Consider the following 27,803-nt stretch of genomic DNA (forward strand, 5'->3'; position numbering starts at 1 on the left):
GGAGGAGGAGGAGGAGGAGGAGGAGGAGGGCAGGGTGGGCGTTTGGAGGATGCGGCTCCCCCAGGTTTTCCCCCCGGGTGGGAGCTTGCGCCATGCCAGCAGCCGCCGCTCCGCTCCTCCCGCACTCCTGCGCTGAGAGCTCCAGCGGAGCAGGACAAAATAAAAAGCATCTGCCCAGGTCAGTGCATCCGTGTCCCGTCCCCCCCCTCTCCTTGCCTCCCCATCCCTCTCTTCTCTTTATTTTTCACCCCCTTCGCCTCCTCCTTTTGCTCCTTCTCCACGTGGAGGGAATTAGGAGGGGAGCTGGGCTCAAAGGGCAGCAGCCGCCGGCTGAAACTCAACCCGAGCCCCCCCCTCCCCGCCTCTTATTGCTGGGAGTGTGCGGGGGGGGGGGGGGCGGCTTTGCCCGGTGACCTTGGGGAAAGACACCCCCGGCCCGGGAGGGACGAGAAATTTAGGAAGCGAGAAGGAGCTGGGCTGCCCCTGGCTTGTGGGGTGAGGATGGCTGGGGCTGGGGGGACACGATATGGGGCACGGCGCTGTCAGCCCTGCCCGTGCAATATTAACCTCGGTATGGGGAGGGAGGTAGCAGGAGCCTTGCCGTGCCCCATTTCGGCTTTTTTGTGGGGATAAAAAAAAAAATTAAAAAAATGAGGTGCAGCCACGCAGCCCCCCATTCCCAAAGCGTTGCGCACCTTTCCGCGCTGTCCCCACGCGCGATTCTCCCCACCCGGGACCCGATTTTGGGCGATCCGTACCGTGTGTGCGTCCTACAGGCTATATATTTAACGCTATGTATTTAAACAAAGGTATATAACACACAACAAATATATATGCTTCTAATAGGGTGTAATTAGGGCGAGCTCCCCCGCTTCTCCTTTACGCACTTCTCCCTTGTTTTATACCTCGCCAGCCCAAATCATGCCTATCCCTGCTCCAGGAGGAGGTGAGGAGGAGGATGGCTCTGCTCCGGGCCCGCACCCCGCATCTCCGCGAATACCCGCCCGGTTCCCTGTCCCCAATCCCACCGGGGAGATGGCTTTTGGGTGCCCGAAGGCTAAAGGCTGAATTTCCCTTTTCTCCCGGCTTCAGGTCTCTCTCCTCCATCCTCCCCTTGTAGGAAATTTGCCACCGTCCTGCCCAGGGGCAACCTGGGCTGTCCAAAAATGAGCGCAGGCTGTCACCGAACGCCTTTAAAAACAAGGGAAACAAAATATGTGTGCGCATCCATCTCTCTCTCTTCTTACCTTCGCGTGTCCGTGCGCAGGCAGCAGGCTCTGGGGGATGGATTTTAATGAAACCGGCTAATTAATAACCGCCGGCCCTGCTTGTTTTCACCATTATTTATGGGCCGCAGGTGCGGAGCTGGGGCTCGGCACCCCGGCCACCTGGGCGGGTGGAGGGGGACACGGAGGGTCCCGGCATCCTGGGGACAGAAGGAGAGGAGCAAAAGGGGTTTGGTGAGGAAGGAGGAAGAGGGCAGGGCACCCCCCGGCACTTTGCTCCCGGTTGGGGCAAAACATTTCATTCATTTTCCCCGGGGATGTTTTTTATTTTATTTTATTATTATTATTTTTAACGGAGCCGAAGGGGTGTTTTAATTTCAGGGGGGTAAAAAACGAGGAGAAATTACTTCCTCACAGCTCCCCTGGGGGTTCCGCTCGGCCCCCAGGACGGAAAGGTGCCTATAGGGGCACCTCTGGGGGACAGCACCCCAGAGGAATTAGGGACGAGACTCCTTTATAGCAACAAGGAGTGCAAAATCGGGGCAGACGTGTGTCCCCCTCCCTCCAATTTGAATTTGGGAGCTTGGGACACTAAATGCGAGCCCCACATTTACGGAGCGGGTTAGGGCCGGGGGGCTCTGGACATGGGAGGTTTGCTTTGGGGGCACTGGGGGTGCGAGGGCTGCTCTGAGTTAGCGGCAATCGGGCTCTTCCCGGAGCAAATCGCTCCGGTTTGGGTGCCGGAAGGTCAGGATATGTCCCTCCATCTCGGCAAGGAGCCGGTGTTAATTCCGCCGCCTCCTCTCACGTCGATTTGGGTGTTCTGCTTCATCATAAATCCCAGGGTTTGGGGTTTATGGGGGAAGAAAAGAACCCCAAAAGTCATTAAACCCGACGGCAGCCTCACCTTTTCCACGGGCTGTGTGGAAACCGGTTCAATTCACCTTCACATCTATTTCCTAAATCGCTCCTGGGAGGCAAAACCGAGGCGAGCAAAGCGAGAGCCCCTTCCCCGCCCCGGGACGCACATCCCCGGCGCTGGGAGCCGCCGGCTGATTATTGTAGGGAGATCATTTGCTTAAAGCCTCAGCGGCGGGGAAATACAACGGCTCATTTTCTTTTTTCTTTCCCTTTTTTCCCCTCTTTTTTTTTTTTTTTGGCTGGTAATGCGGATTTCCTTAACCTCACCGGATTTTTTTGGGGGTGGGATTTGAAGTATTTATTCTCTCTCTCTTTTTTTTTTTTTTTTTTTCTTTTTTTCCCTATCCTTCCCCATCTCTTTTATTTTTTTAATCGTTTTTTATCTGTTTATCTGCCGGAACCTCTCGGAAGCCGTGCCCTACCCCAGCGCCGTGCCGGGGGAAGCGGTGTCCGCAGATGCTCTCTGTGGAGCTTGAAGCAGGGGAAGGAAAAAGAAAAAGAGGTGGGAAAGGAAAATAAAAAGAGTGAAAGAGAGAGAGCTGGAACCCCTTTTCCAGCCACCCCTCTGAGAAAAGACAGGAGGGGGAAAAAAATAAAAAATAAAAAAGGGGGGAAAAAAGGGACTTACCGTGCTGAGCCTGAAGCCGGGGCTGCGCTGAGGGAAAAAGAAGCAGGGAAACGGGTAGGGAAGGAAGCTGGGCTCTGCCTCCCGTCCCGGAGCAGGACGGGGACAGGCAGCGGGGGTGACAGGGCCACCAGCCGGGACCCCCCCGGGTCCCCTCCGCCGCCTCGCCCGGCTCCGCTCCGGGTTTGCGCCGCGCACTTTGGGGAATGCGGCGGGGGGAGAGGTCGCCGCTGGGACTTGCGGAGCCGGTTTTTGATCTTTCTCAGATTTTTTTTTTTTTTTTTTCCTAAACTCCTGCAGTGTCCCGGGGCAGTAGCCCTCCTCTCAGCTTCAAAGGAGGGGGGGAGGAGGGGAAAGAAAAGTCCCGGTTTCTCTCTCCTCCCAATTTTAATTCTTCGAATTTCTGTTCTTCGGCAGAGCAGGGTTTCCCCCCCCTCCTCCCCTCTCTTCCTCCCTCCTCATCACATAGCATCATTTGTGCTGAAAAAAAAAAAAAAAAATGTGTGCGTCTGCTGTGTTGCACGAAGGGGGGAAAAATCGGAGCCGATGTAATCAGAAGTTGATTTGTGCTCTCGCTCGATTTGCATGGCTCGGCACTTCTTTGTGTGCGTGTTTGTGTGTGTCTGCTTCCTCCCGATCTGCACGAAAGGGAGATAAATGAATTATTAGACGCGAACGGAAACGTACACATATGTGCATTTGAAAAAGAAAAAAAAAAAGAAGAGAGAATAAATAAGAAAAAAAAAACCACGCATGTGGCTGGTTTCGAAGCAGAGGGGAAGGCTCACGGGGGACAAGCTGCCTTGAAAGAGAAGCAGAAATATCAGTCTAATATCTCTCTTTTTTTTTTTTTTCTGTAGGACATTATTATTATTACTATTATTATTTATTATTATTATTTATTATTTATTACTGGCTTGTGGTTCATTTATCCTGCTAGAGAGAGGGTGGCGTTGGGGGAAGAGATCACAATTCCTTGTCTGATTGACGGAGGGGGAAAAAAAATAAAAACAAGAAGAAGAGAGAGGATAAAAAAGAACTGTTCCCTTCTCTCCCCGTCTTTGTTTAAGCCGGCCTTGTTTAAACCGGCCTTATCTCAGCAGCTCCCCGCACACCGGGCTGGTCCCGGCTGCGTGCCCCGGGAGGGGGCGATGGATATGGGGCAGCGCCTTTCCCTCCCCGACCCCATTCCCTCGGTAGAGAGCAAGGCAAAAAAATCTTGGGAGCTCTGCCCTGGGCCGTGTCCTCTCCATAACCCTCCGATTCGTAGCTCCCGGCTGTTTGTACAGCTTTACCTGTACTATTCTGGTACCCTGTAAAAACCCCAGCCCGGCAAACGTAACTTAATCCGCTTGCAGTCAATTGTCGTCTAAAAGGAGGGTGCGAGGGGGGGTAAAAGGGGAGGAGGGGGCTTTTTCTGCCTGTCCCCGCCCCAAAAAAAAGGCAGCGAAACCCACGCCGGTGCCACTTGCTCGGGTGGGCATCGTTGGGGATGGAGCAGAGGGGGCCCGGAGGCAGCGGGGCGGCCCCGGCCCCATAAAACCTCCTCAAAACCTATTATAACAGCAGGGCCTGGGGATAATAGGGCGGTGGTGGTGTTGGTGGGGGGATCGTGTCTTTTGAATGCTCACTTTTAGGGGAGAGGTAGGCTGGTACCCGCCCCATCTCCCCGAGTCTTATTATTATTTTTATTTTTGGGACTTTTGCCAAAGGGGTTTTGACTTTTCAGGGGCAGGGCTCACCCCATTGCAACCCCCCCAACGCACAGCCTGACAGCCCCTGGCTTGGAGGGATGCTGGAGCCCGGCTCCCCCGGCAGAATTAACCCCCGAGAGCCTTATGGGGCGGCTGGGGGGGGGCGATCCTGAGGCTAATTGCTCCAACAAAGGGATCCTATTAACGCCGGGCTGTCACTGGAAACCCTGCTGGGGGCTGCCGGGTGTGTGTGGGGGGCGAGGTGATGGATCTGCAGCCACAGCCTGGGAAAAGGACGGTCAAGGCCAGCGATCATGGAAAAAAAAAAAATAAAAAGGAAAAAAAAAAAAAAGAGAAAAGGAAAAGAAAAAAAAAAAAAGGAAAAGGGGAATCACGAGAAGGGAAGGGGACAAAATTACGGATTTGCGCATAATTTCTGTATTTATTTATTTATTTCGGGAGTGTGTGTGTTTTTGCCCTCCCCACCACTGTTCTCCCCCGGCCGGGAAGGGGATAGACAGATCGGGGCTGCGGAACCGGGAGGGAGAGGCAAGGGCAGGCTGAGCAAAGCGGATCTGAAAGCGGGTGCCCTCCCCCCAAATCGGGGCTGCGGCAGGAGGGGGGAGGCGACGAGCAGGGTCCCCCCCTCCCGCCACCCCCTGCCCGCCCCGTCGGGGCAGCCCCCGGCACCGAGCAGGCTTTGGGGCGACCGATTTATTTTATTGCTTTTATTTCATTTTATCTTTTCTTGCAACCGTCGCTTTTATTTTATTGCATTGCATTGCATTTTGTCGTGTGCTGCTAATTTGATTTGGCGTCAAGCTCTCTTCGCCCTCCAACCAGCTGAAAGGTGGCGGCTGCAAAAACCTTCCCCTACCCGTGGACGGGGGCAAAAGCTCATTTTCTCGAGGGTTTAGCAATTTTGTGACCTCTTCAGGGAAATTCCCCTCCTGCGATCCCACGCTGTAGGTCCCGGAGCTGCAGCAGCGGTAGCGGAGCGGGGTGGTCTCAGCTCACCTGCCCCCAGCCCGTGCCACCTCCCTCCCCCTAACACTTCCCAAGGGATTTCTTTTAAAGGGATTTTTTGCGAAGGGCTGGGGACCAACCCCACCCGCAGGGATGGCTCGGGCTCGGGGGAAATGCAGGGAGGAGGGATAAAGGGAGAGACTCTGGCCTCACCTTTATAAAACGCTTTTAGGGTTGGGGTGGGGGGCGGAAAGTTTCTGTTTTGCCTTTAAATCAATATTTTGCAAGCGAGGGGCTTCCCCTGACCGCTTCTGTCCAAAAAAATATCTTCCCCCAGGGGGAGGGTTTGGGGCGCGGGACCCTGAAAAATAAAATCAGGCAAAGCAGCTCATGCAGAGCCGAGGCGAGAGGGAAGTCGAGCCCGGAGCGAGTTAAAAATCCACGGAGAAGGCCGTGAGCATCCCCCCAGCCCCCCATCTCGGGACCCCCCCTGCACGCCCCCCTGCTCCCCTAATGGGATGCCGCCAGACGTGCCGGGTTCCCCCCGGAGCCTCGGAGGCGCCGGGCAGCGAGGGGAGCAGCAGGGCTGGGGGGGGGTCCGGACTTGCTCCCCCTCCCATCCCGGGTTGTTCGCCCCCCGGCCGCTGTCCCCACCGGTACACAACACCCCCTAGATGCCCCTAACCCCACCGGGCTCGTTTTCCCCCCCGGCTGGGTTGTCCCGATTCCTCCTCACGGCTGATTCCCGTCCCCGGCTTTTCTACTTGCCCCAAGTCGGTATTTTCAAAAATAGCCGTCTAAAAATACAGACCATTTTTAATGCTTGAACCGAAAATTCAACCTCAGCGGTGTTTCTGTGCCCCGCGCTCACATTCGGGTGGATCCCCCCCGGCCCTGCCGGCAGCGCAAGTGAAAAATCGGGGCTAAAAATCGGCGCAGGGAAGCGCGCATCTGCCGAGGACTTGCCCGGCCGCCCGTTCCGCGCAGCCCCGCGCAGCGGCGGGGAGCGGGGTGCGCGGGAGGCGCTGCCGCCGCTGCGGAACCCCGGGTTTTAATTAGACCCCCCCGTATAAAAAGTGCCGAGAGGAGCTGAGCTTCCTCCCGCACCCGGGTAGACTCCGGCTGGTCGCTGTGCGGAGACACAGCAGGCTCAAAGCGGCCCCGTGAGTGACTTTTTGAATTGCTGCTTTTTCTTTCAGTATTTTGCCTTTTCTATCATTTCATTATTTCTCATTTTCTTTCATTATTTCTCATTTTCTTTCATTTTCCTTTTTTCTTTTCTTTTCTTTTCTTTTCTTTTCTTTTCTTTTCTTTTCTTTTCTTTTCTTTTCTTTTCTTTTCTTTTCTTTTCTTTTCTTTTCTTTTCTTTTCGAATTTTCACACTTTTTATTTATTTCTTTTTTTTTTCTTTCTCTTTCTTTCTTTTTTTTTCCTTCTCTTTCTCTCTCTTTCTTTCTCTCGTTCTCTCTCCCTCTCTCTCCCTCTTTCTCTTTCTCTCCTACTTTATTTTTTTTCCTTTTTTTCCCTTTTTCCCCCTCTCGTTCTGTTTTACTCCCTTCCTCTCTTTCTCCCTTCCTCTCATTCTCACTTGCTGTCTCCCTCTCTTCCTCTCTTTCTCCCGTTCTCCCTTCCTCCCCATTTCCGTCTCCCCTCTCTCCATCTCTCCCCCATAACCCCCCTCCATCCCCCATTTCCCACTCCCCCCCTCCATTCCCAGCCCCCTCCATCTCCCCCCATCCCTCCCCGTCCCGTCCCGTCCCGCCCGGTCCCGTCCCGTCCCCGCTAGGGGATGCCCTGGCTCAAGGCAGCGGCCGGGCTGGGGGGGGGCGGGCGGCAGCCAATCAGCGCGGCCCGCGCCCGCCGCCCCGGTTCCTGCTCGCCCCCCATTGGTTGAGGGCGGCGGGAGGCGCTGCGGGGAGCCGCGGGTTCGAGACCGGGGGCGGCCGGGACGGAGCGGGGACACGGGGGGGGAACCGTCCCGAGGGGGTCTGCTGAGCTGTCCCAACCCCTGATGCATGTCCCCTCCAAGCCTCGGTAGGTGTCAAGGAGAACCAACATCTCCGGTAGAACTGGGCAAAAAAAAAAAAAAAAGTCCCCAAATTGTATTATTTCCTTCTTGGCATTTATATCCTAAAAGCAAATCCTCAGAGGGAGCAGCCCTAAAGCCGCCGGCAGCCCTTCGCAAAAAGAAGTGGCCGCCTGTAGGGTCGCCAGCCCTCGGAGGTGCTGCACCTGCCGATGCAACCCGAAGTGGGATCCGGCCGCTCTTGAACCTTCAGGCCCCCGAGGTGCTGGAGGGGAGGAAGAGGGGAAACGGCCCCACTCCATCACATAACGTCTGGGAGCTGCGTGCCGCTCGCAGAGTTTGGTGGCCAGCGGGAAAAGTTAGTTAAGCCCTAAAAAAAAAAAAAAAAAAAAAAAAGAAAAAAAAAGAAAAGAAAAGGAAAGGCAAAAAAAGGGAAAAAAAAGGAAAAAAATGAAATAAAGAAAAAAAAGAAAAAACAGAAAAAGGAAAAGGAAAAAAATAGGCAAAGAAAAAGAAGGAAAAGGAAAAAAGAAAAAAAATAAAGAAAAAATTAAAATAGGAAAAAGGAAAAGAAAAAAAATTAAGTAGTAAAAATAATAAGAAAGAACAGAATAAGGGAATAAGAAAAAAAAATAAAATAGGGGAGGGAAAAAAGAAGTTGGTGAAATTGCGCCGCCCGGTGCGGGGTTCTCGCGGGTGCGCGGCGGGGGCAGCGCGGAGGCTCCGGGTGCGCCCCGCCGGTCCCCTCCTCAGCCGGGGCCAGGCTCCGCCTCCCCGTGCTTATGACACTGGAACCTCCTTAAGTTGCGTCTCGCCACAGCTGTCTGTAAGCACTGAGCCGGCTGGCGCCATCCTGCTCCTTTCAGAAAGAATGCCTTCCCTGTAAAAAAAAAAAAAAAAAGAAAAAAAAAAAAAAAACAGAGAGAGGGAGGAAAAAAAAAAAAAAGGGAAAAAAAAATAGGGCGAGAGAGCACAATCTGATCTGATCAAGCACTTTCAGCTTCATCCCTCCTGGGTCACATACTGCTCCTCCACCAAGGTTTGTGCGGAATTTCTTTAGCGACTTTATTTTTTTTTCCCTTCTTCCCCCCTCCTTTTGCCCTCGCTCCTTCCCTTCACCCCCAACCTCTTGTCTATCGCATTACCCCCCCTCCTCTTCCCCCCCCCCCCCACTCTTTTTCCTCTCTTCCTCCCTTTCTCGGTTGCATAATAATTAATGAGCAATCAAAGTGGCTCTAGGCTGCAGCGCAGCGAATGGCACAAGTTCTCACCGGGCTTAAGCCGCCGGAGCTTCTCAGGTGCAAATTGAGCAAACAAACAAATAAACAAACGACCGCGGCGACACCGAAAAAAAGAAAACGGGGGTGGGGGGGGAGAGAAAAAAAAAAAAAAAAAAAGAGAGAGAAAAAAAAAAAAGCCAGAGCAAGAGAGCTGCAGCGGCCGGAGCTGCTGCGAGCCGGGCGGGGAGAGAGCGAAAGAGAAAGAGGCGCTGGGAGAGGTGGGTCCAGGGCAGAGCAGGCGCTTCCCAGGGATGGCTGCCGCGGGATGGGATGGGTTTGCTGCTGCCTAAAAAGTCAGGTGCTAAAGTTCAGAGCTTCTCAAGCACGTTTCTCTCTGCCACTCTCTCTCTCTCTCTCTCTCTCTGCTCCTTCCCTTTCCTCTTTCTCGTTACAGGTGATCAAAGAAGAGAAACATCTGCAAAAGAGCGGAAGATACCGAGGGGATCTCACTTCGCAGAGATATTTTTTCCCTCAGTTTATTTGTTTTCCCTTTTTTTTTTTTTTATTACATTCTCTTTTTTTTTTTCCTCCTTTATTTTTATTTTTTTTTTTAATTTTTATTTTTGGAACCGGCCGCTCATCACCGCAGCCCCCCTCCCTCCGATTTAAAAACCAAAGCAAAACAGAAACAACCCCGAACTCGCCGAGCAGTTTTCCCCCTCCCCGGCTCCGCACCGTCTCCGCACCGTCCTCCCCCTCCCACCGCCGGCCCCCCGCGCCCTGCCGAGGAGGAGGAGGAGGAGGAAGAGCAGCGGCGGAGCACCGAGCGCGGAAGATGGAGGTCTCCACGGACCAGCCGCGGTGGGTGAGCCACCACCACCCGGCCGTGCTCAATGGGCAGCACCCGGACTCGCACCACCCCACCCTTGGCCATACCTACATGGACCCCACGCAGTATCCTCTCGCCGAGGAAGTGGATGTACTTTTTAACATCGACGGACAAGGCAACCCCGTCCCCCCGTACTACGGCAACTCCGTGCGAGCCACCGTGCAGAGATACCCCACGGCCCACCACGGTGAGTGCCCCCCGCTGCCCCCCGGCCCCCGGCGGCTCAGAGCAGCCCCTAGCCCCGCTGCCGGTGGGCAGAGCCCCTGGGAAACTACTGCACGGGGGCGATTTGGGGGTTGGTTTGGGAGAAATGTATCCCAACCCGGCTACTTTTCGCTTTCTTTTCCCGCTTTCTTTCTTCTCTTTACTTTTTTATTTATTTATTATTACTATTCTTTCTCTTTTCCTTCTTTTCTTCTTTCCTCCTTTTCTTCTTTCATTTTTTTCTCTCTCTTTCTCTCTTTCTCCTTTCCATCTCTCCTTCCTTCCTACTTCCCTTCCTACTTCCCTTCCTTCTGTCCTTCCTCCCTTCCTTTTTTCTTTTTCCTCACTCCCACTTTTCCACTTTCTTGCTCTATGTCTTCCTCTTTCTCTTTCATCTGTCATACTTTTTCCTTTCTCTTTCTTTCTTCCCCCTCTCTCTCACTTAGGCATTTTCCTCTTTACTTAGGTGAACAAGCTTTTCGTACGGTGTTCAGTTTTTGCACAAGTAACTGATCTTGGGAAGAAAAGCAAGCTGTAGAACAGGGGTGTGAAAATGACCCCGTTGTCCTCACGCTTGGGATATTTCATTTGCACCTTGGGAGCTTGTTAGGCTTGATTTGAAAGTTTTGCACATTCACCCAGGGCCGCACCACGGCGCGTGTTGAAAACAAGAAAGAAGAAAAATCCCGAGGTGCAACCAGGTTAGGCACCAGCCTTGTTGTGTTTCCTTGTCCTGCAGGAAGGTAGTGAGCCACAGCCTGAGTTTTATTGCTGGGCCACAGCTTTTAGAGAGGAGGCAAAATACCTGGGGCCGATGGGGCCCAGGTCTGAGGAGGGATGAAAGTTTTGGTGCTATCTTTTTAAGAAGGATCGGAGCAACCCAGTGTACGCGGCTTGAGTTTGCCTCTATGATTAAAAGTTAGGGAAAGGGGGGAAAATAATAATAATAAAAAAGAGGGAAACTACCAGCCGCTGATTTCCAAAGCCGCAGGGTGACCTCTCCAAAGCGGCGGAATCTAAAAAGCCTGAGGCTTGCCGTAGAAATCACCCCAAAATCAAGGCAAAGAAGGTGGGATGAGTGAGCTGGGCTCAGGGGGCTGCTCCCGGCCCTCGGCTACTTGTTGAGTGCGAGGCTGCATTAGGCTCCGCTCAGTAACTGCATTGTTCGCCTATTAGTCCATTTAAAACAATTATTTCTAAGGATCAGCAGCCTTTGTCCTTTCTTTCTTTTCTCTTCTTTTCATTTTTTTTTTCCCAATATATCAGCAGAAAGTGGAACTGCGGTCTCTCTGATCTAGCCTGAATATTATTTACTATGCTACTTCCTGGAGAAGATAATGAATCTTGACCCTTTCTACTCGTATAACCCACCTTCCCTTCCTTTTGAGCAGTTACTTTCAGTATTGTTCACAAATGTCTGGTACGGTGAAAAGTAGCTTGGAGATCTTCTAGACATGCACAAGCTCCCATGCAAACATATGTGTCCACACTGCACCCACTCCTTTGCTATCTGCAGCTCGATAGATCTGTGTTTGCATCTCTCCTTCTGTATATTTAGCAGTCTGTACACACGTATCACGATACCTAAAGAGGTTAAGGACCTCTAGATGTCAATGTGTTTCAGAGCTTTATTAGCAGGCACAAACTTGCTCTCCTCCAGGTGAATAACTGTGTTTTTCAGCTTCTAGCGATTTGCTCAAGTCGCTGTGGACTTGGGTAGATTTGATTCTTTGAATGTTTTTTTCAACAGGGCAGGAATTATTTAAAAATGTTTGGTACGATCCCTTCAGAACATTTACAACCAAAGAAAAAAAAAGTTTGATTGCATAAATTTAAATAGATCTAGTGGTCTCCCTCAACCCAAATCCGGGTCTGTATTTTAAAACACAAATGAAAAGTCTTTTGTGATACGAAGGAGATGGAGAGTTTCTTCTCAGACAGTTGGCACTCTGCGTGTACCATATTGTCATGAAAACGCTGTCTAACATTTGAGGACAGCCTGATGGATTAAAAAAAAAAAAAAAAAAGGCAAACTGGGGCAGCATGCAAAGTTTAGTAGCCCTGTTGGAAAGGTTATAATTCAGTTTTTGGGCATCTTCTGGTCTTCTTCGTTTGGCCAGAATATGCCCAGGGTTTGTAGCCCACGGCTGCTTTTGGGAAGTGACTGACAAATTATTTTCCAGCTAAGAAAAATAATTTCTGCAGTAGGGGCTTGGTAATTTCACACGAGATCTTTCCTTCGAAGCCTGCCTGGGAATGTCTGGGAGGGAGAGGGTGAAGCAGGGCTGGCCAAATCCCCCTTCTGTGTCCCAGGGCATCTTTGCTCAGGGGGTCCCAGCCCAGCTACCCGGTCCTGCATGATCAGGGCGGCCACCTCGGAGGTATGACAGCACTAAAAGTTTAATTTTAAATGAGGGGAAGCCGAGGGGTGTGCACCAGATGCGATTTTTCTTGCTCGCCCCGCACTCGGGATCCAGCGGAGCTTTTGGGGAAGGAGGGGAAGGGATGGGGGGCGCAGGCTGGCACCCTCCCCCGGCGGGCTCACAGGGGTGCAAGGGGAATGTAACCGGCTTTTTGCTGTGCTTTTTTTCCGCGCAGGGAGCCAGGTGTGCCGCCCCCCGCTGCTGCACGGCTCGCTGCCGTGGCTGGACGGGAGCAAAGCGCTGAGCAGCCACCACAGCGCTTCCCCCTGGAACCTCAGCCCTTTTTCCAAAACCTCCATCCACCACAGCTCACCGGGACCCCTCTCCGTCTACCCACCCGCCTCCTCCTCCACTTTATCCGCCGGCCACTCCAGCCCGCACCTTTTCACCTTCCCGCCGACCCCTCCCAAAGATGTGTCCCCGGATCCGTCCATCTCCACTCCCGGCTCCACCGGCTCCAGCCGGCAGGACGAGAAGGAATGCATCAAATATCAGGTGTCCCTGGCCGACACCATGAAGCTGGAGTCGTCCCACTCTCGGAGCAGCATGGCCTCTTTAGGGGGAGCCACGTCCTCCGCGCATCACCCCATCACTACCTACCCGCCGTACGTCCCAGAATATGGCTCTGGACTTTTTCCCCCCAGTAGCCTCTTAGGAGGATCGCCTACCGGGTTCGGGTGCAAATCCAGACCGAAAGCACGGTCAAGCACAGGTAGGGTTTTTGGCTTTTATTTTATTTTATTTTTTTTGTCCTAGATGCTCGGGAGAGGGGAGGAAGCAATAGGGGTGGCAAAGAGGGTTCACGGCCACATCCTCCACGCAGAGAGGGATGCGCGTAAACACTCGTGGGAAGAAAAAAGGGGGAAACTTGCTGACCCTACAGCTTGCCCTGAGCCGAATCCCCCCTTATTTAGCCTGAGGGATGCGAGGTCTCCCCTTCCCTTCCAGGGCTCCTGCCCCGGGGCCGATCCTGCCCCCTCCGCCGGCCCAAAATATGTGTGCTCAGCTGCGGCGTCTAACGAGGAAGCGAAACCGAGGGAACCGCAGCATTAGTGTATCTCTCTGGATTTTAATAGTGCCACTTAAATCCCGGCCAACTTCCCCCGCCTGCCCTCCGCCTCGCTCAGCCCAGGGCCTCTTCCCATGCGGCGCCGGGAGGCTGGGAGATGGAGAGGGAAGGGGGGGTGGGGGGGGCGGGATTTGCCCTGAGCTCACCCCCGGCCCCAACTAGCTCCTTGCCCCCGGACCGGACCCCAGAAGCATCCCCCCTAGGGAAAAAGACAAGGAAGGGCTGCTGGGGGGGTCCTCGGCTCCCTGCGCATCCTGCGCGGCTCCGCTGCGCCTGGGGGGGAAATTGTGAATTTGTGGGCACCAAAGGGTGCTGAGTGAGCCCGTGTGTGTGTGCAGAGCAAAGGGCGACTAGTCAAAACGCTTTTTTTTTTTTTCTCCCTTCTTTCAATATATATATATATATATATATATTTTTTTTTTTCTTTTTCCGTGGAGGCTGCTGCAGGGTTGCCTGGCATGAATGAGATCAGTTTTCAGGGTTTTTCCAGGGTGACATTTACTCTGTCTGTCTGAGCAGGGACTGTCTCTATTTAGCTGATATGTTTGAGCTAATCCAATTATTTTCAGACTGCTGCACGCGACAGTTGCATTGTTTATCCAGCGCCAGGAACTTTAATAGAGTCCGGATGCGGTTAGAGTGACAAAAAACCCCAGACCTGTATGTTTTGTACATGAAAGCAAGAGAGAGAGAGAGATGGAGTGAAACAAAAGAGAGGGACAGACACTCAAACGCTCTCAGAGCGGCTGCCCCGGCTAACCGGAGGGAAAAAAAAACGACCCGGGGATGACCGGGAGCAGCTCCCTCCCGGCCCCGGCACGGACCGGTGGCTTCTGCGGGGCCGGGCTCCGGCTTCGTCCCCTGCCCGGTGCCCTCCGAGCCTCAGCTCCAGCCGGGGCACCGGCTGCGCGGGATTTTCAAACTGTTTTGCCCCCCTCCTCCTCCTCCGTCTTGTTTTCCTTTTGCCACTTTCTGTTACTTTACCTTCTAGAAAGACATCTGCGGTTTGAGATAAACCAACCCCGAGAGCAACACCTATTTTTTTTTTTTTTCTTTTTAAAGTCGATTTTAGCAAGCTGGGAAGCTCACAGACAAAGGGGGATGGGGCTAGGCGAAGGGCTGCAGGAAAAGGAGGGAGGGGGTGTTTTTGCAGGATGAAAGAGGGAGAAACGGCTGCATTTTTTGTTTAATCATTCTAAGGGTTTTTTTTTGGAGTGTGGGGAGAGAGGGTTTTAGTGCAAAGGTGCTGGAAAAACGGCTGCCGTTTGTGGTTAGGGTGCGGATGCCTCTTGCTCGAACGCAGCACGGGCTGGGGCAGCGGGGAGCTGTGTGCTGGGTTAGCTCTGCTCCGGCCAGTGGAGGTCTGCTGCAGCTCTCAGATGGCCTACCAATGTCTTTAGGTGCAAGAAATACAACAGCAACCGACTACCTAGCCCTCTGAAAGTAGCTGGAAGGAATGACGGCGTCCCTTAAATCTACATCCCCTCTGTGCTGGGAGCCAGTGGGTTGGGGGAAACCCCCATAACGAGGGAGAGGATAAATGGGTGTCAAAAAGGAGGGGGAGAAGATGGAAAAGACTTTAAACAGGCATGGAACCGTTTGGGATCCCCCAAATCGGTGTTGGACCATCAGGCTCTACATGCAGTGGGAAAGGCAGAGAGGTTTCTGCAGCCCTGACTACTGAGCAGTGAAAGCTTAATTGCAAACCAATATGCAAACCAATTGCAAATCAATAGTGGGTATCAGCAGAGTGATTGTGGACTGGCTAGCGATGGAGGGTGTTTGGGTTATTCTACGGTTATTTTGGGGATTCAAGATTTGACTTGACCTAAGGCCAAAGGAAGAGCCTCCCTGGGTTGTGCACCCCCTGCAAGCCAGGGAGATGTTCCAGGAATGACTCTGGGGTCCCCACACACATTGGGAAGGGGTTCATGGACAAAACTTTGGTATCTCAAGAGGGTCAGGAACTCCTTTTATAGCTTGTCAAGATTTGTCTGGTCCATATAGTGAGATGGGGACCACAGAGCCATAGGAGCCCCTACTCCAGAGGTGACGGGGACCCGCCAACTCCTTAATGTCCTTCCTGCTGGAGTGCCCCAGGGATGGGTGAGAGCTTCATGGGAGCCCGTCGAGCTGCTCTAGGGTTTGGATGAGGGAACAGAACACAATACAGCTGATGGTGTGGGGGTGTGAGGATTGGGTGGGCAGAATCAGCCCCCACCAGGTCTGAGTGGCCCCACCTCTGCCCAGGATGTCCTTCAGACATGACCTCAGGACTTTGCTTCGACATCCTGAGCATGGACAGGACAGGCAAGGTCTGGCACAGGCGGGTCTTTTGGAGGGTTTTTGGGGGGTGGGGGGAGCTTTCTCCATCCCCTTTCACCTCTACTTTCCCTAAGTGATCCATGTGCTCTCTTGTTTCCAGAAGGCAGGGAGTGTGTAAATTGTGGGGCTACCTCAACCCCCCTGTGGAGAAGAGACGGCACCGGGCACTACTTGTGTAACGCCTGTGGACTCTATCACAAAATGAACGGACAGAACCGGCCCCTGATCAAACCCAAGAGAAGACTGGTGAGTTTCTGTGTTTGTTTTTTTTTTTTTTTTTTTTTAAATTATTTATTTATTATTATTTATTTTTCTCTGCAACTTGTGCTTCTTCTCCACAGCCTGGGATGGAGAAGGGAAACTTAGCCAGCCCCAAAATCTCGGCCCACCGTGCCAGAGGGCTGGAAGGGAGGATGCTCAGAGGGATGCTCCCATGTGGCACGAGACTCAGTTTTCTGTTCCTATTGCAAATTGCAAAAGAGATTTAAAAAATCAAGATCCAGGACTTTTTGTAAGCCAAAAATGAGCTTTCTCCTATTTTGTGATAGGGCAGAGGTCTTTGTGCAGTTCTCCTGCATGGCAACCCGAGGATGGTGGCTCTCTCCAAGGAACACGGGCACTTCCCAGTGACCAAGGAGATATCAGGAGAAAAGGGTTTCTCTGGCCCCCCCCCAGACAGCTCCCGGTGTATTTTGACACTACTTGGTGCTATGGAAGGGGACCTGAGCTGATGCTGTCTCAGCTCATGATCCTGGTAACATTTGGTCCTGGTGTGGTCATTTGTCCCCGGGCACTGTAGGTCTCCAGCCATGCCATTGCTGCCACCAGGTAGGGGATGGCAGAGGTGTGCATAGCCAACTGTACACCCATAACAACACAAGCTGGGGGAAGGAGAGATGCTTGAATAACTATTTAAAATAATAACGAACTCATAGTTTCAGGCCTCATGACCGTAATGTACACAGGCAATATATTATAGCATCCCCAGTGATCTATTTATGAATTTCCCTGGAAGCCACAAAAAGGTCTGGAAGCTGTGGGCATGGCTAATAAATGCGCTGAAGTATATTTGGCAAATAATCAGGCAAACCACAAGGGGAAAAATATATCAAGTGGGGGAAAAAAATATGTTCCCTGCCTGGGAAGTTATTGAATGTTTCGAATCAAGGCACGTTTGGTTTCATTCAGATTAAAAACGCGAGCAGGCTCCTGGGGGCTGCTCGGAAGGTGGAGAAAAAGTGGCTCTTGCATCCCCACAGGGTTTTGGGGCTGATGGAGTGAATGGGATGTCTGCGGCGTGCTGGTGCGGGAGCTCGGCCGTGCATGTTCGGGGATGGACACTTGGTGCCTTCCCCCGCACTTTTCCCGTACAAGAAAATGTTGGTCTCCCTGGGCTCAGGCTCATCTTTCATAGCCTCATTAGGAAAAAGGAAAGGCTTTCTAGGGAGGGAAGTGCAGGTTGGGATTTTTAATTTTTGGGCAGCTCTCTCATTCTCTTTTCCTCCTCCCCCCGGCCTTTCTGTCTTAAACACACACACACTTCGTTTTCTTATTTTTTTCCCCTCTCTCGTTCTCTCTTTATGTGTAAAGTTAACTTCCTAGGAAAAAGCTGCCGGATATCTGGGCCCTGGAGATAACTCATAAACAACAGCTCCGTTTCCCCAGCCCAAACACACAGGAGCTTGAGTGTATCCAAACAAGCAGAGGGGGAGGCAGGATAGGAAAGCGGCTGGAAAGGGGGTAGAGTTTTCACAGTGTCTGATGGAACCATGAAAGAATGTCCCGAGTCACCCCGAGCCCGGCACATGTAAAATTGAATACATAAATAAATACATTTTGAAAGGTCACTCTTGAGAAAAAAAAAAAAAAGGAAAAAAGAATGAAAAATGTAAAGAGAGACCTTGTCTTGCACAATCGCTCCTATCTTGGGCATTTCAGTTAAAGTATAAGTTGCAAAAATTTCCCGTTCTTTGCACATAACCTCTGCTAAGTGAGAACTTTGGATTTTTCTTTTTTTTTTTTTTTTTTTTTTTTTTTTTTTCCCAGAACTGCCTAGAAAAACATACATATATTTCTATAATTGTATATATTTCTCCTGCTTTCTCTCTATATTTATTTCTCCTGCTTTCTCAAAAAAAAAAAAGAAAAATAAAAAGAGAGAAATCAGAAGGCACCAGAGCCAGACCTGCATTCACATCTCATTGTAAAGGGATGGGGACACATGTGCCCGTGGCTTGACTTGATCTTCCCTGGCTTTGGAAGGCGAGTGGGCAGGGGCAGGCAGTGTGCGCACAGAGGCACAGGGCTGGGGGCAGTGGCATGCACCTCTCGCTCTGCCACAAGCTTCCTGCCTGACCTTAGGGTAGTTTTGTAGGCTCTCATCCCCGGCGTGTTACAACTAATGAAAGGGCTCCGATGGGCTGGAGAGGGAAGTCAAATAAACCCTTAGATGCTGAGAACCCAGCCCAAGCTTTGTTGAGTTTAATAGGTGGCTTTATGGGAGATGATGGATCGAGCTTTGCAAGCTGAGAAGGTGCAGGGAGCTCAGCTTCATTTTGGGGGAGAGAGTTGTGGGTCTGGAGGCATTGTTGGGGGGGGCCAGGATTAAGCAGGTTGTACTGAACCACCACTGTGGTTGAAGGGTCTCCATCCCTCTTGGAAACCCTTCCCATCCTCATCAAAGCCTGTGGCAACCCCATCACTGCTGAGACAAAACCTTCATCTGAATTTTCTCCCTTTCCCTGCCCATGTGGATGCAGAGCTCTCAGTTTCCCTGTCCGGCTGCTCTGGTTCTGGAAGGACTATAGGCAGTTTCTCTGAGGGAATTGGTGAATGGAGTCTAATTTAGGAAGCTGTCACCTGCAAATTTTTGGACACCATGTGTAAATTTGGACACAGAAAACACCCCTAAAATAAGCACCTTTATCAGCGCTTGTTTCCTCTTTTCTGCACCCTCCTTGATTCCACCTTTCCATCAGCGTCAGCACAGCCAGCTTTTGCACGAAGTTGTGTCCTCGCTGCTATCCAACATCTGGTCCTGCAGAGGACACTGGGCACCCTATTGCCATTCCATAACATGGTTAGGATTGGGTCAGTGATGAGTATCAGTGGAAACCATTCCCGGGAGCTTTTACAATAGAGTTATTATTCATTATTTCCTGCCTGCTGCTGGTGTCTCTGGTTTAAATTGGTGCAGCGTAAAAGGTACAGTCTGGGACTGAAAGAGAACAGGGTTTAAAATATTCAGATTACGATGCCAAAGTTTTGCAGGGAGAATGTGGAAGATAGAAGAGGTTTTAGAGAAGACAGTGGACATTGTGATTTATTTGTGTATTTAAAGTTAGCCAGTGAGGATCTGCTTGAAATCCTGAAAAGGTAGCAAGGTGGTGACCAAGCTTGTCTTTAAATGCATTTACCATATGAGAAATTACGGTGAGCGCTGCGTAGAAACCCCAAATGTCTTCAAAGGGGATGTTTCCCCTGTGTGGGCTGAGTCAAATATCACTGGTTTTTAGAAATTTCCTTAGGCTTGATTTTTGGGTCTGATAAGGGCAAAGCTGCCACAGAGAGACTCAATCCAGCCTCCAAGCCATCCGTGCATGGCCCCTGGGTTGTGGCGAGCACGCGGCTCTGCATGGAGGTACGTCCATGCTGTACATGAAACATGCCTACCAACCCAGGGATTTCGATGGGAAGCAAATCTGGGGCTCAGGCACAGTTTCTAGGAGGACAGGACAAAGGTGTATGTGTGCAAACATGTCTTATGGCTCTGCTGTTTGTGGTGGGGTGCCTCAACCTCTTTGGATGGATTTTTGCAATCAAAAAACCTTTCACACTGCCTGGTGAGAGCCCCTTGCTCTCAGAGCAGGCACTCTGTGGTACTTCCTAATGCTCGTGGGCACAACGTTATTTATTTTTCAGGCAGTTCTTTTTGTGTAATTAAAAAAGAAAAAAATATTCCTACTCTATCTAAAACAAAACCAACCCGTCCTCTCTCCACCTACGCCACATTCAATTATGATTAAAATTGCAACATGACCTAACAAGAGTTGGTATTAATGCTAGCGCTGTGCCAGTGTCCATGTTTGCATTTTGGGTTTGCTGTACGGTATCCAAAGATGCGGTACTTTTTTTATTTTTTTAAAGTTGGATGTGCTACAGTGTGCTGCTGTGTGGGGTGAGGGGTAAATTTGAAACAGTAAGAGCACAAAAGAGAGCATTAAAGGCTCAGTTCTGCAAGGTGCCAAGCATTGCTATGATCTGGCAAATCGCTTAAGCACATGTTTTAACTTTAAGCACATGAGCAGTCCCATTGAAAGCAGCACATCGGGATGAAATCAGAGCTCTGGGACTGTGTCATGTTGATGAAGAAGAGATAGGAGTGGGATCTAAAGGTCTTTTTTGGGAGCTGTAGGCACTCGCACACACGCAGGCATGCATCCACATTCATATAAAAGTGTGCAAACTCCTTTTCCTCCTTCAGTGGCAGAAGGACAATTTGTATGCCAAAGTTACAGTTTTTAAATGATAAGCATGAATTCATACATGTGAATGAGAAGTGACTTGGCTAGATTTGGTTTTCCTAAATCATTATCACAGCTAACAAAAAAGCTTCTTTATACACCTTGACACTTATACATTTTTTTTTTTTTTTTTTTTTTTTTTTTGTTCCTCCCCTTTTATGAAATGGTAAATTCTTTTTTCAGCCTCATTACCAGTTCTTAAATAAACATGAAGGTTGAGGCTGCAAAAGGGTGTAATTAAAAAGTTGGGATTCTTGCTCTTCGCCGCAGTGTTATTTCCGATCTGGAGCACGTATCCTTTGAAGCGGAGCTGAATTTATGGGACCAGGCCACACTTGCGGTCGGACCCAGCTAGCAGCTGCCCACCAAGCACGGCGCGGGTCTCATCCGGCGCTCGCCGGAGCTGGCGTGACTCATGCCATTGACTCCTGCAATTGTTGGTTCAGGCCCTGACTGCAGAATTAGACCCCTGGGGGGTCTGAGGGAATTAAGATGGAAAGACATGTTGGCATTTAAATACTATTTTCCCCTCTGGAATGGGCTGTGCCAGCAGTGCTAATTTTGATGAGTCCTATCAGAGGTTTAGCACTCACTTTTAGGATGCCCTTTGGCACCCGATTCAGTTCATATATAATTTGGGATTAAAGTACCTCGGGGATTTTTTCCAGAATTATTATTTGTTCTCACAAGCCAGTTTCTGGAGGCCTCTGCCGACGTGCGTCAGTCTTGCATGGTTGATGTTTTCTTTCTCAGCGATTTTGCTGATTGCACCTTTTTAATGCGGGCGTTTTTCTTTCCCTCTCCTCTCCCTCCCGTGTCCCCCCCCCTCCCGCAGTCTGCAGCCAGGAGGGCGGGCACGTCCTGCGCGAACTGCCAGACCACCACCACCACCCTGTGGAGGAGAAATGCCAACGGCGATCCCGTCTGTAACGCCTGTGGGCTCTACTACAAGCTGCACAATGTAAGTGTGACGGTAGCGCTCGGTAGTGGGGCCTCCCTTGCCATGCTCGACGACGGTCCAAGCTCTTCCTCGTCTCGAGGATTTCCAGTCTTGGGTGGTGCTGAGACCTCCTTTATCCCTTTGGGGACCTTGAGGGTTGGAGCAATGAGCAGACATCCCCTCGAATGTAGTCGATTGGACTTGGGAAGGTATAAAACAGGACAGTCCGTGGGGAATATTAGAGCTTTCCCATGCCTGAGCCAAGAAAGGAGGGGTGGATCAACACAGAGAGACGTTATCCACTGCTGATCGGGCTCAGTGTGCTGGAAAAGACAACACGCCGTCCTGCAAACCGATACCCCTTCTACGCACAGCTTGGTTCCTCCAGCAAATATAAGCTCCGCCAAAAAAGCAAAATGTGCCAGCAACTATTTAGGCCTTTCTTGGGTTTGTGGCTATCTTTGTCCTGTCCCTCCGCCAGTCCCCAAAGATGATTTATTCAGGTCTTGCATTTGCCCCATTTGACGCAAGCGATTCCTAAACCAAAAAGGGCTTGATTTAGTTAGTGGGTTGTAGAGTCTGCTCAACCTGTGATGTGAATTTTAAGGCATCTGTCATGGAAGGGAAGGAGAAATGAAATGCCTGGCAGATTTAATCTAATATCACCATGCAAAGCCAGCTTGCAGGAACCAGAGATATGTGCCCCAGGGAAAGAGCTAAAGGGATCTGAAAAGTCTTCTCCCCAATAATACTGGTAAAAAGGAGTCTTAAGGCAACTCGTGTTACTCTCATTCCGCATGTGGCATTAGAATAATTATAATGTCAGAAGAAGGAAGAGACTTGCAATTTCTGTGCTTTGATACCACTCTTTTTTGGGGTTTTCTAGTGGTCGTTTGCTTTATGTTTGACTTAGAAATATCAGGCTATGTTTTGCCCTCATGTCTACCCACACAAACACATCAAAGATGGATCGGGTTTCATGGGGCAGCCAAACCTTGTGGTGTTTCAGTCCCTTCCATTTGTTATTTCAGGCTCTTTGGTTTCTTGGGATGAGTAAACAAGTTTGGATTAAGTAGAAAAAAAAAAAAAAAAAAGCAGGGTAATTTTTCACCTGTTCTGTGAGAGGCATCTCCCCTGGAAAAAAGGAAAATGTGTTTACCCTTTAGTGGGCAGGCGTCTCAGCACGTTTTGAGTCCTATGTAGCAAACAAAGCTTGTCATCAAACTTTCAGTGTGATCACTGCAAACAAAAGGCTGGCCTAGGCAGGAGGAGTGAAACCTCTTAGAGTATCACAAGAAAATATTCTCTGTTTGCTATTTTGGCAAGAAGGCAGCAAGGTCAGCCAGCCTCGCTGGTGGAGTCTATGCTTGTGCTCTGTTTTCACTGGGGCTGTGCAGCCACCAGGGGTAGGACTTATATCACATAGCTCGGGATGGCAGCAGCAGGGACGTATAACTGAGCTGCTTCACTTGTACCCCAACGAAGCCGTTAGAAGGAAATAGGGTCTTCTCAAGTGCCACTTTTTGGATGTGGTGGAGGTGCTTGTGTTTGGACAAGATGATTTGCACCCCCAAAAAGGGTTCAGTTTCTCCCCATGACTACAAAGGGAGGTAGAATGCTAAGTTCAGGTGCATCTGCACTCTAGTCATCAGACTGGAGGAATCCCCCTAAGGTGTCTGGGTGCTGGGGTTCTCCAGAAGCATGCCTGTGAGAGCACCCGTTCTCTCTCTCCTTCTCTTTTTTACACCAACTTGTGAACCTAGTTGGCCTGAATTGACCCCTAGATCCACTGTTTAGGGAAGCTCTGATCCAGCTGTGAAATTTGTGACATGGGGCAGGCCTTGAGCACATTGGAACTGTTTTCATACTCATTAAACACACCGTCAGCTGCTGAAAAGCTCAGCACAGCTACTTACTGAAGTCAAGTAGTATCTTGCCTTATGAGCAACTCCGTTAATGGGACCTGCTTAAATGAAACCCCTAGAGGACTGAGATACTGTGTGCAGCAACAGAACTAGGCAAGGGTACTACAATCTAGCTATGAGTGGGTAGATCCTTTTCTTTTTCACGTTTTCCCAGTAGCTGATGCATTATTATTACAGTGAGAGATGGGCAATGTTGCTGCTGATTGTCCTTGAAAATACCACCCTAAGCTTTACAGATTTACAGGGGCAGAGCACTTAAGCATTATTCTGCAGCCCAGTGTGGCTTACGAAGTGTGTGGCTGTGAAGGCTACACTGTACTTCAGAAATAAAATATGAGCTTTTTAAAAATTTTTATTTATTTATTTTTCGGGGACTGGTGGTAAGGTGGTGGTAGCTTCACCGAGATGCCTTCTATTTTCTGGCTGCTGGGAGACAGGACAGTAGGAGCTCTGCTAACTGCCTGCTGAGTGGCACTGGCATCACCCTTTAATCAACTCAAGGACAAGTTTCCTTGGCCTGTGTAAATTGGTCTAGTAGATTAGAGTGAAAGACCAATGTGTGTAGGCTGTGGTCCTTCTCCTTTTGTGTGTTTGTGTCTGCATCGGTTCTCCATTAGGCGTTGGACATACACAGATTTCAAAGACTCACCATAGCATGTCCCTGCCGAGCAGCAGAATGTGTCTGCACAGATCTTATGTCAATGCCAGCTGAAGTCCTTCGGCTGCTTGGAAGGCTGCTTCACTGTGGTTTAGGCTAGGCTGTAGGAAACTCCTTTTTTTTTTTTTTTTTTTTTTTTAATTGCTTTGAGTTTAATGAGTTTTTCTTGGACCTTCAGATCATTAGGTTGTTTTAATGGATTGATATGAAGATGAAACTTGCCTGTTTTTTAAGTCCACGCCAGGAAGGATTGCAGTGAAGGATTACACCAAAACTATTTTTTTCATGAGCTACATCAGTTTGTTTTGCTGTTGATTCCCAAGGCTGAAGCTAACCTATTTGTCAGTAGGATATTAGCAATAATCATAACAGTCTTGAGGTGTGTTTAGTGAAGCTGTTTGCGTTTCTCCCACTGACTTCAACAAGAGCCAGCTCCATTAACACCAATATTAACAATGACTAATATTTCACATTGATATGATGCCTTTCATCCTGTGGCATCCCAGAGAGCTCTCTACGATACAGCCACTCTGGAAGATTAACCCAACGTTGTAATGACTATGTCTAAAGGATAAATCCGCTTCAGTGACAGGACCTTATTGAGGTCAATGGCAAAATCCCATTGTCTCCAGTCAGAGCAAGATCAGACCTATAATATCTAAGACCATCCCCTGGATTTGATTTGTTGAATGTGAGGCTCTTGTCTTTGTTATTTCAGTCCTTCTTAGAAGTAGGATCGGCCTTCACTCACTTCAGAGATGGGTAGGAGTGCCTGTACCTCACCTGAAGTGTGCAGCAGACTGGCCTGCACCCATAGAAACGAGTTAGCTACCATTAATTTTGGTTAAAGTCCTCAGAAAAGGTCTTTGTTTCACAGTATCCAAAGGCAGGGCAGTCAATGCTTTGCATATGATGAAACAAAGAGCATAATTCCTGCCCATAATTAATTGGCTCCATCTGAAATTAATGAATTTCATATACATGCTTTGGGCTGGTTTAATTTTAATTTAGCATGTGTTTGTCATTTTTATCACAATGAATTTTCATGGAGAAGGTCTTCCCTCCAGGTCTCTCATTTCTCTACCCCAGAAGCAGAGATGAGTCTGCGGCTTTGATGATTTGGGGACCCCTTTAACTTTGCTATGACTGGCTTTTGAAGTCAGCACAAAATGTTTCCAGCTTTCTGTTGTGACTGCTGGTCTCTCTCCTCCTGACATTTATCTGAATCTTCATCTGTTTGGGTCTGGTACCTGCTAGAAGGGTGAGACCATGACAGCATGATCTCTGATGCAGGGCTGACCATGGCTTGTCACCACCCTCAGCAAAACTCACATCCTTCAGGTTCACATCAAATCATGGTCAGGGTTGATCTGTTCTCTGCAATAGAACAAGACATGAAAGATGTTGCTTTAAGGAAGTGGTCAGTGTTCTGCAGGACAGAGCACTAAGCATCACAGGGCCAGGACCCCTGTGCTTGATCCCAGGGCCAGCACAGCACCAGTCCCAGCACCAGGCTAATGTAGCTTTGCCACCACAAGCTCCTGAGCTTTTGTTTGCTGCTTCACCTGGAAATCAGTTCTGGCTGCCCTTGAGCCTTCACATCATGATGCAAATCCCTGGATTTGAGTTGAGTTCATCAGAGATCAGGACTTCCAGGTCTGCTTTGTCATTGCTGCCTGGTGGGATTCACCTGGGGCTGCCTCCTGCTTTTTAAGCGTGGGCAGCACATCCCTGCTGGGTGACTTACAACAGAGCAGGCAAAGTTTTCCCATCTCAGGCTGGAGCAAAGGGCCTTCCTTGTGTGCGTGTCCCAGTTCCCTTGGTGAGGACAGGAAGCCAAGGAGAAGGGTGATATTGTATTTAAAGCCCATGACATTTGAGGTTTTGGCTTGTTGCTGCCCTGAGGCTGCTGTTGACCTGCACATGGGCAGCTTCATCCCTCCCACCTTTAGCTGCTGGCAAGCCAGGCTGCTCCTTCTGGCTGCCTTTATCCAGAGGTAATCAGCCTTCCATTCACCCATTTTTTTTAGGATGAGGTGAGGTTTCTCATCACTGCTGGTGTGGAGAGCCTGGGGTCACTCATTGAGACTGAGATGACGAACTTTGGGATGTTCCTTCCTCTCCCCGTGCCTCTGTCTCCACCAGTAACAGGGACCTTTTGTATCCTTGCCCCCCTGGGGAGAGAAATCACTGAATGGTTCTCATGCTGTGGGGAAAAGCACCAAGCAGGGGCTGATAAGCAAGAAGCTAAACTTTTCTGTGATCTCAAAGAAGGGAGCGCTTTGTTCCTTGCACTGGCTGAAGATCTTGCAGCTGCAGATCTGCTCAGGATCCCTGCAGGAATCACTTTCCATTGTCCTTTGATAGGGCTGAAATGGTAGTTCTTGGTGGACAGCAAATGTTTCTTCTCCCTTTTCTCCAGTTTGCAGAACACCCACCAGCACTGCTGTGTGCCCACATGTATTAAAAGAAGTGGTGCTCAGCTCTGTGGGGTGCTGGGCGCTCCTGGGGGCTTCCTTCTGCCTTGGGTGGAATTCTGCAGAGGAAGCACAGACTCATGTCACTCCCCAAGTACAGATTTTTAAGGGATTTTTATGGATGTTGGATGTAGAAATCCCTTCCCAAGTGTGTTTTTTGTGGACTTTCATGACACCTGTGCTAATGCATGTTGTGATGCTGGCTGGCTGTGCAGCAACAGGAGTTTCTTATAGAACCTTTGCTACCATTTCTTAGCTGGGTGTGTGAACAGTCATTGCTGCTGCCAACAGCCTTGCAGGAGAATGTCATGCTTTAGGTTTGAAGGATCCGAGAATGGCTGAGGTGGGAAGGGACATTTGGGTCCATCTGCTCCAACCTCTGCCCAAGCAGAGCCACCCAGAGCAGAGTGCCCAGGAACCAAGTCCAGGTGGCTTTTGGAGATCTCCAAGGAGGACACTCCACCACCTCTCTGGTTTTCTCCAGATATATCTTCATTCAAGCAGGAAATGCTCTACCACGCAGCACAGATACCTGTTTCAGGCCAAAAATAAACCTAAGACGCCTTAGAGATAAAACCAGATTGGATAAGGTAAACCTGAAAGGATGGTCAGTGCAAAATAATTCCCAAACAAGCAAGGAATTCAAATACCTGTCGCTTTTATGAAGACTTTGAGCAGCACCCTAATGCCACTGTGAAAGTCTGAGACCCCTGGGAGCACTGAAATCCCAGCAGCTGTTGCCGTTAATGGTTTTAGATCAGTCAGGAAGCCTGGGGGTGAGTTGTTGTCTGCAGGGAATATTTCAAGGTGATAATGATTGGTCTTGTTCTTAAACACGTTGCAATTACCTAATGTGCAGATAGCTGAAATTTTTCAGCTGCTGCAAGTTATTTGGGTATGGTTTGCTCCTGTGAGGCTCTGTACTTTTCTGTTGTTTTATCTTTAGAAATTTCAGCCAAACTTGGAATTTTCTGCAATTCCTAGGTGTGGGTTTCACCCTGGTTTGAATTTTTGGGGTGGTATGGGGTTGTGTAGCTATGGTATGTGGGGCAGGCAAGGGGAGGAGGGGGTTGCTGGATGTTCAGCTGAACCTGGGCACTTTTCTGGGTATGGGGGTATGTGAATCTCATGGTAATTTGGGGAGAAGGGATGGAAGCACAAAAAAAAATAATTTATTTTTGTTTAGATTAACAGACCCCTGACTATGAAGAAAGAAGGAATTCAGACCAGAAACCGAAAAATGTCTAGCAAATCCAAAAAGTGCAAAAAGGTCCATGACAACCTTGAAGACTTTCCCAAGAGCAGCTCCTTTAACCCCGCTGCCCTCTCCAGACACATGTCCTCTATCAGCCACATTTCACCCTTCAGTCACTCCAGCCACATGCTGACTACACCGACACCGATGCATCCTCCATCCAGCCTCTCCTTCGGACCTCACCATCCCTCCAGTATGGTCACTGCCATGGGTTAGCGGTAGACTCCCCTGCTGAATGCTTACAGTCTCAAAATGAGAATTACTTTATATACTTGCATTTTTGCAGGCGTGTGGTTATGGGTCTGACGTCCCGAGTCAAATGGGAGGGGGAAAAAGAATAAAAAGTAAAAATAAAAATGTTATTTGAAGGCGTAAGAGCGAAAGTAATAATAATAATAATAATAATAATAATAATAAAATAAAAAGAGAAAAAAAAA

At 49.9% G+C, this 27,803-nt stretch overlaps 1 protein-coding gene and 1 long non-coding RNA gene across 6 annotated transcripts; one reads left to right on the top strand and one right to left on the bottom strand.

The window, feature by feature from the left end:
* GATA3 (GATA binding protein 3) lies at positions 1 to 27,803 on the top strand. Of its 5 annotated transcripts, none has more exons than XM_027460793.3 (6): positions 1 to 178; positions 9,133 to 9,754; positions 12,370 to 12,906; positions 15,689 to 15,834; positions 20,947 to 21,072; positions 27,298 to 27,803. In XM_027460793.3, the coding sequence occupies exons 2-6, from the start codon at positions 9,514 to 9,516 to the stop codon at positions 27,580 to 27,582; spliced, it is 1,335 nt and encodes a 444-aa protein (XP_027316594.1). In that variant the 5' UTR covers positions 1 to 178; positions 9,133 to 9,513; the 3' UTR covers positions 27,583 to 27,803. The 5 variants fall into 5 exon arrangements, with proteins under 5 accessions (XP_027316594.1, XP_071899383.1, XP_027316601.1 ...); XM_072043282.1 differs by lacking the exon at positions 1 to 178 and adding an exon at positions 5,781 to 6,595; XM_027460800.3 differs by lacking the exon at positions 1 to 178 and adding an exon at positions 8,334 to 8,497.
* Positions 6,231 to 8,950, bottom strand: LOC140003406 (uncharacterized). Its single transcript, XR_011811966.1, has 2 exons — positions 8,730 to 8,950; positions 6,231 to 8,338 (listed from the first exon to the last, which is right to left on the bottom strand). It is a non-coding gene; the product is annotated as an uncharacterized lncRNA (long non-coding RNA).

Source organism: Anas platyrhynchos, chromosome 1, assembly GCF_047663525.1.
Source record: "Anas platyrhynchos isolate ZD024472 breed Pekin duck chromosome 1, IASCAAS_PekinDuck_T2T, whole genome shotgun sequence".
In the NCBI taxonomy this organism is placed as follows: Eukaryota; Metazoa; Chordata; class Aves; order Anseriformes; family Anatidae; genus Anas; species Anas platyrhynchos.